Below are 8,204 nucleotides of genomic sequence, written 5' to 3'. Positions count from 1 at the left end.
ATTTCTACAAATCTCATTATTTCTAAACCAAGCTCATGATTTTGGGGGGCTTGGCTCATTGTTTCTGACCCCTGGGGGTTGGCAATATTGGACTGAGCACCAGCTGTGGGTCTGAGCCTGGCTTTCCCCAGAGCTCTGGGAAAACCTCTGCTCTCAGGAGCCCTCCTGCCACTCAGGGAAGAAGCAGCTCCCTAACAAGACTACATTTCCTATCATCCCTCAGCACCCCTAAGGGGATCGCTACAAACTCCTCGCCTTCTTGAGAAACGGGGAGCCGCGATTTCACAGCGAGGCAATGACCACACGGAAAGCCCTGCGCGTTGGGGGCCTCGGTAGCTCGCCACCCGCTGGAGACGTGAGGAGAGGGAGTGAAAAGCGGCTCGGTTCGGCCCTGTGCGTCCTACGGAAATGGCGGATGGTCCCTAAAGAGCGGCTGGGCTGCAAAGCCGGGAGCGAGCGGCCTGGGCCATGAATGCTCCGGGCGGGGGCTGGGACGGGGCCTGCGGGGGCGTCCGGCTCCTCCTGGACCTGTGAGTGGCTCGGACCGCGGCCCCTCCCCGCGTTCTTCCCCCTCCCCCCGCGCTCCTTATGGCCCCGGTCCCCCCGCGCGTTCTGCCCCCCCCCCTTATTGCCCCCTTCCGTGCGTTATAACCACCCCCCGTTCTTATTGCCCCCCCCATCTGTTATACCTCCCACCTTCTCACTGCCCCGGCCCCCTGTGTTCTACCCCCCTTATTGCCTTCGGCCCCTGTGTGTTATGTCTCCATCACCTTTATTTCCCCACTCCTTAATCCCACCCGCCCCTTATTGCCCCCCAGCCTGTAACCTCCCCAGCCTCTTCATATCCCCTGCACTTTATATCCCCAGACCCTTAATGCTCCCCTGCATATTATAACTACCCCCAGCTCTTATTGCCCCAGACCTCTTGCATGTTATACCTCCCCTAGCCCCTTATTGCCCCCCCCCCCCATGTTATATGCCTCCGCCCTTATTGTCTCCCAGTGACCTAGTATTGTCCACACCCAGGCTTCTGTCGGTTGAACTGTGTTGCTCGAGGGATGGATTTTCATACCCCAGAGCGACATAGATCAACCTAGTGTCCTAGTGTAGACCAACCCTTAGTTACATACCATACCTTATCCAGTCATGCTTGTAGTGACAGCAGTAAGATAGTTTACATATTTTTTGTTAATGCATCTGTTTGCAAGCTCCAATCACACAGCCCTTCATACAATTCCCTTTCTTAGATGGTAAAACTACTACTGCCAGGTCTGCATTATATCTAACTGTGGCTTCCCAAACAGTAATTTTCCACTTCATTTTTGTCCTAGCCATAGAGCCTTATGGGACTCTGATTCAGTTTGGACAACACCAGTAATACCCTCATCACTACCCTGCTTTTTAACCCCTCTGCCCTCATACCCATCTCCCCATTAAATCTCTACTACCATGCATAGTGGTAACCCTCTTTTCCCCCCACCTTAATCTGTCCATCTGTTCCCCACCACCCCCCATCTTCCTCTTTGGTGTTTGCACCCTGATGACTCAAACTGTTTGGATTTTAAACCTCCGATACAGCTGGTACCTATTGCTCAATGGGGTGAAGCTGGTTTTAGTAAGTTTGGAAGGAAAAACTATATAAGGAGTAAACTTGCTGAGTGAACATAGCATAACATCTTGCACTTGCTCAATATGTTAACATTATTACCAGTTCAGCATACCGAGCACTGGTCTACTCTCGAAACTTTTGCCAGTACAGTGATGTTGCTTAGGGATGAGATATATATATTTTGACATTTTTGTCCTGGTAAAAGCCTAATATAGATACAGTTATACCATCCAAAAAAGTGTTTTTGCTGGTATAGCATATTTTGTTTGGGGAACTGATATAAGCACTACCAGCAAAAGCACACTCTTGTGGGTATAAGCTATGTCCATGCTATGAGGACTTGCTGATACAGCTCTTCCAACAAGGCCTGTCTAGTATAGGCAAAGGCTTAGGCTTGGTCTACGCTACACAGTTTTGTCGGCAAAAGAATAGAGGTGTACACGCTACAATGCTCCTCCTGCTGACAAAACTCTCCTGCTTTGCCGACAAAATAAAACCACCTCGACAAGAGGCATAGAGCTTTTTGCGGCAAAGTTAGATCAACAATGCATCAGTGTAGATGCTGCGGTTTGTTACACTGCAGTAACTGACCTCCAGGAGGTATCCCACAATATCCACTGTGACTGCTCTACTCACTGTTTTGAACTCTGCTGCCCTGCGTCCAGCTACATGGGCATGCGCCCCTCCCATTTCAAAGCCCCAGGAAGCTCTGAAAGTGCTCAGTGTGGAAAGCTCATATAGGACCACAATAACAGGCAGGGCAGGCTGCGTTACAGGGGTTGGGGGGAAGACTGCTGTGCTGTGCGTAACTGGGGAGGGAGGCAGGGGCTGATGTCAGGGTTTCCCCTTCCCACTGCCGGTGTACCAATCTCTACTGAGCTGGGATGTGGGGACAGGGGAACACCAGCTACCTGTGCACCAGCTTCTGCCTCAGGATTGGTTACTTCTGCTTGCAGTCTGAACTTAAAGAGACAGCATGCCGACATAGTCACTCTCCCCCAACACACACACACTGTCTTTCTCTCTTACATACACACTCCCCCAACACTCACACTCTCGTGTCTGTCTCTGTCTCTCTCTCTCTTACTGTTCAGCAATTTCAGTTTGGTTATATTACTGAGTGCTACTTTAAAAAGTGATTTAAAATGTGTTACTTTTTCGGTGCACACAGCAATCATTACAAGGTTCATAGCATGGTGCAAACAAACAATGCCAGGCTCAGCACACTACAGCCACATACATTACTGTGGCTCAGAGTTAATATGCTCCTTCAAGGCATCCCCCAGCCACATAGCCCCCCCCCCCCAGGTTGGGCTCCTCTTATAGCTTTGTGTTTATAATGCACAGCCAATACTGAACAGCAGTGCGGGATCCATGCTTTCTGACAGAGATGGCTGGGTTGCAGGTTACCAGGGCAGTTGAAAAGCATCTGGCAATCTAGTAGGATGACCATGGAATGATGAGATTGAGAACCCTTCATCATGTGATGTTGTACCTGCCCCCACGGGGCATTGCAAACCCTTCCGAAAGCACCCTGTGGCCAGTTGAACAGTGAGATAGTGCAAGAGCTGCTTGTGCGGGTGCGCTCCACTGACACAAGGAGTATAGTGTGGACATGCTACAGCAGTGGCTGTATGTCAACATAACTTGCATTGACAAAACTCTGCAGAGTAGACGAGGCCTAAGTGTAGATGCTCAGGCTGTCTGCACTTAAAATGCTAGTGGCATGGCTTCAGAATAGACACTTACTACCGTGACAGGAAGGGTTCTCCCATTGCTGTGGTAAATCCATCTCCTTGAGATGCAGTAGCAACATCGGTGGAAGAATTCTTCCATTGACCTACCACTGTGTACATTAGGACTTAGGTTGACTTAACTACATCGCTCAGGGGCATCAATTTTTTTTCCCCCTGGCTGTTCCTGGAGCTCCAGTGTTCCCTGCACCAGCATAAATTGTTGATTCAGTAGACCTCAATGTTCATTATAAAGAAAGGCCACAGCTGGGTTTTGTGGCGAAGGCTTGGCTAGGTTTATTGTCAACAAAGCACCATCTTAGCATCCCGTATATCAGGTTACGAGTATGCTAACACATGTATGCTAGTGATAAGGTATCAGCTCAATCAACATAGCATTATCCCTTAGGCTAATACAGAGCTACACTTCCCATTACTCTCCTGTTATGCATTGATACAAACAAGTTACATATTACATTCCAGATGTTATTAGTTACCATCCTTGTACGCGATAATTTGAACAAAATCTCCTCGTCCATTATCCCAGTGGTTCTCAAATTTATTTGATTGTGGCCCCCTTCTTTGTATCTTTAGTAGTTTATGTCTCTCAAAGTATTTTGAAGATGGAAAAATGCTATAGAAATGCTGGGTATTACTACTGGCCGCATCTAGTAAAAAAATAAACCTTTGCCATTGGCAGCTCTGACAATTGTCATCATGTTCCCTCCCAGTCTAGGGAAAGCGGGCTCCTTGTCCTACAGCATGAATGATTCAGTAATGTGGAAGATTAAAACATTTAAAGATTGTAATGAAAGGTGTTTCATGATTTGGAGTTTGAGAGGAAAAAGTTCTTGCACCTCTGCTTCCTTTTCATGTTGTTATTTATATCTTTTTTTACACTGTTATCTAAAGGACTTGGTATAAAAGATCAAAATGTTTTCATATATGAAAACAATTGAAAAACATAAATAGGTCCTGCTTCCTTCTCATGTTGCTCACTTTTTGTTTCTGGTAAGATTTCAGATGTAGATTGGCCCCAGCTCTCACCACAGCCCAGGCACACCTTGTTGCTTCCAAGAGCTATACACAATGCAGTTGTATTCCTCCCTTCTTCAAATAATCCAGTATCCTTCAAAGAGGCTTTTCCCCCATCCTATTACTGTAGTTGATGTTTCTCAAAACACGCAAGAAGAACATTGCGATGCAATATGTCATTGTGCATAACAAGTCGACAGGCCAAATTCTTTTTGTCAGCTATACAAATACTTCAAAAAGAAAAGGAGTACTTGTGGCACCTTAGAGACTAACAAATTTATTTGAGCATTTCTTTTTGCAGATACAGACTAACACGGCTGCTACTCTGAAACAAATACTTCAGGTTTCAGAGTGGTAGCCGTGTTAGTTCATATCAGCAAAAAGAATGAGGAGTACTTGTGGCACCTTAGAGACTAACAAATTTATTTGAGCATAAGCTTTCGTGGGCTACAGTCTACTTCATCGGATGCATGCAGTGGAAAATACAGTAGGAAGATATATATATATATATATATACACACAGAGAACATGAAAAGTGGAGTTAGCCTAGATTTATATTGGTGTACATGGGAGCAGAATTTGGCCTTATTTGTTTACATCTTATGCTAAATATCTGTAAAGGCTTTGTTCATCAGTTCTCTTGTTAAGTAGCATCAGTGAGTCCTAGTGACCTTTGTCTAAAATTTCATATTTTGCACACCCTTTATGGTGCAGTACAAATTAAATATGGATAAAAGAAAAGGAGTACTTGTGGCACCTTAGAGACTAACCAATTTATTTGAGCATCTCATGAAAGCTTACGCTCAAATAAATTGGTTAGTCTCTAAGGTGCCACACGTACTCCTTTTCTTTTTGCGAATACAGACTAACACGGCTGTTACTCTGAAATCCGTAAATATGGATAGAAATTGTAATATAATTGATGCCGCTTCAGATGTGTTTATTTGACTATGCAGTGTCTAGAAGGACGACTTAATGTGTGGTTTCAGAGTAGCAGCCGTGTTAGTCTGTCTCCGCAAAAAGAAAAGGAGTACTTGTGGCACCTTAGAGACTAACCAATTTATTTGAGCATAAGCTTTCATCCGATGAAGTGGGCTGTAGTTCACGAAAGCTTATGCTCAAATACAAATACACACACATTAAGTAAAAAGAAAAGGAGTATTTGATTGTGTATTCTCAAATTTCTGCATCCTGATTATGCAACTGTCACATCAGAACAGATCCAGTGAGATTTGCTTGTATGCAGAGGGTTAATCATGAAGCTCAGGTTTTCTGTTGTGGTGGTGGTGGTGGTTCAGTTTTTTAAGAAACCAGGGAAATTAAGTGCAGGAAATTACATTAATTCAGCTTTGCAAAAATCAATTTGCTCTTATCTTGTGCAAGAAAATATTTTTAATGCGGAGCTAAAATATCTTTTATTATTTATTATTTTATTTATTATAACTTTTGCCGTAGTTTAGGGAGCATGAGGAGATTTTAATTTGGGGCTGGTGATTTTCATGGAAGCTGAGTTAGTGCGGTCTCATTAAGGCTTCTGTCCTGTAAACACTTAAGACCTGATCCTACAGTTACTCCTCAGGGCATTCTGCATCAAATAATTAAAAATTATGTGCACAATATTTTAAAATTCTGCAATATTTTATTTGTCAAATAAATGTGGAGGCTCCAGCATGGCATTGGGGAGCACAGGCCACTGGCTGCACAAAGGTGGGAGATCACTGTGTAGCTCTCTGCCAGGACACGGACTCAGTGGTGAGGCTGCACCCAACCCTGACACAACGCAAGGACCAGGCCTGCCCCAGAAACACCCCAGGGCCCTGCCGTTCCATGCCAGGTCCACCAGATGTGGGCAGGCAAGATCCAAGTGTGGAGGGGCTTTGTGTGGGGGGGATCCATTGTTTGCTGAGAGGATTCTTTGTGGGACAATATGGGTGTGGGTGGCTCAGTGGTGGATCTGGGTGCGGGGGGGATCTGGATGCACAGGGTCTTGTTGGGGGGTCCTGGGTGCAACAATAATGGGACACTGTAGGGGGGTCCAGGTGAAGGTGGTTGGGGCTCAGCGAGGGGTGTCTGGGTGTGTGTGTGTGGGGGGGATAGAACTCGGCAGGGGGTCCTGGGTGTGGAGGGCTCAGTGAGAGGAGGTCCAGATACTGGGTGAGGGATACCCAAAACGTACTGCTGGGGCGGGTCTTATGACCACTCTTGTGGCTTCCTTTTGCTTCCCTGTCAGAAAGTCATTTTTCTGCAGGGAAGCAAAGAAATCTTCGGGGGACACAAATTCTGCACATATGCAATGGTGCAGAATTCCCCCGGAAGTGAGCTCTATCTGTATGTCTACACTACAAATAAACACTTACAGCCGGTCCATGTCAGCTGACTCAGGCTCGTTGGGCTTGGGCTAACGGACTGTTTAATTTCAATTTAGGCATTCAGGCTTGGGCTGGAGCCTGGACTCGAGCTGGAGTCGAGGATCTAGGACCCTGTAACATGGAAGGTTCCTAGAGCTGAGACAGCAGCCTGAGCTGCAACAACTATACCCCAGCTAAACAGCCCCTTTGCCCACACCCTACTAGCCTGAGTCAGCTGGCACAGGCCAGCCATGGGTTCTTAATTGCAGTGTAGACATGGGCAGACTCCTAGAGCCAAGGATCTTCACAGGTGCTGGGGTCTGTGTGCGTGGAGCTTGTTGTAGGTTCAAAACCTTAAAAAGGTGATTAAGTTTTCTCATGCATAATGAGTCTGAGGTAAGGTGTCTGAGTTAATTCAAGTGAATTTCATAGCCTGAGAGCCATGGAGACTGAAACCTTCTATTAATCTGTAAAACAGGAATAGGTAATAGCAGAGCAGTTTCCTCTCCACAGTCCTGTCTATGTCCCTCACTCCTGATGAGGGTAATATTGTCTCTCACTGTTGATGGCTCATTGAATCCTTGGCTTCTCTGCTGTGACTGCCAACAAGACTGTCAGTTAAGTTCCACATATGCTGGTGATATTCGTAATGTGGATAATTGTTCAATGGTAACCAGACTGTAATCACCAAAAAACTATTAGAAGATGACTTTTTTGATCACTGCTACTAGCAACGTGGGCTTGATAGCAATTGATGACCTAAGGTATTCCATTTTCACTTTTGGAGTTATCAGACTACTTGGAAAAAGGCAGCAGAGTCTAGAGAGGAATGAATATAGGGATAATCAAGTACCTCTGAGTTCTTTCTAACACTGGCTCTGATTCCAAATGATAACAGGATTTCCTCATTGATGACGTTAGTAAATACGTTGTCTTATCATTTCATGTCCTTGAGCATTTGTCCTGTGTAGCAACAATAGATATATGATTGCACTGAAAATTTATAATTATCTTGCCAGGGACCCTGATTACTTGTTTGAGACTGAAGATTGACTTGACAACAAATTATGTGGATAATGTTCACTGAATTTTGAAAATTATATATTTAAACCTATCATTCTGTTTCCAAGGAAACTTAAATGTTTATTGTGCCTAGATATCACATTTTGTGTTATGGGAGCTGGCCATTTCCAGGGAGTCAGGGACTAGTCTACCTGTGACAGGCTCCGCTAAGGAGAATGAGCCAACCCAGATCCACCTGTCAGTAGTTAATTAGCTATAGAACACAGGGCCTCATAGAGACTTACGAGGGCTCAGGCAGGGAGCCCCAGAATACTTAGAGAGGATGTTCCTGAGGAAAGAGACTTGTCAGGAGAGCTGGTTAGAGAGCTCACCAGAAAAGGGAATCTAGGAGAGGTGTTGCTGGGGCAGGGAGCAAGTTCCAAAAGGACTATGAGTTGCAAAGTCCTAGAAAGGCTT

The 8,204-nt window shown here is 45.5% G+C and overlaps 1 protein-coding gene across 1 annotated transcript in view; it reads left to right on the top strand.

Moving 5' to 3' along the window:
* Nucleotides 1-252: 252 nt before the first annotated feature.
* AMN1 (antagonist of mitotic exit network 1 homolog) overlaps nucleotides 253-8,204 on the top strand; it is a 55,562-nt gene continuing 47,610 nt past the window's right edge. Inside the window, exon 1 of the mRNA XM_074939428.1 lies at nucleotides 253-393. Coding sequence (XP_074795529.1) covers nucleotides 296-393 — 98 coding nt within the window. The 5' untranslated portion in view covers nucleotides 253-295. The remainder of the gene's footprint in view (nucleotides 394-8,204) is intronic.

The sequence above is a fragment of the Natator depressus genome, chromosome 1 (assembly GCF_965152275.1).
Source record: "Natator depressus isolate rNatDep1 chromosome 1, rNatDep2.hap1, whole genome shotgun sequence".
NCBI lineage: Eukaryota > Metazoa > Chordata > Testudines > Cheloniidae > Natator > Natator depressus.
Note: the sequence above shows the minus strand (reverse complement) of the source record. Positions and strands in the feature narration are given on the sequence as shown.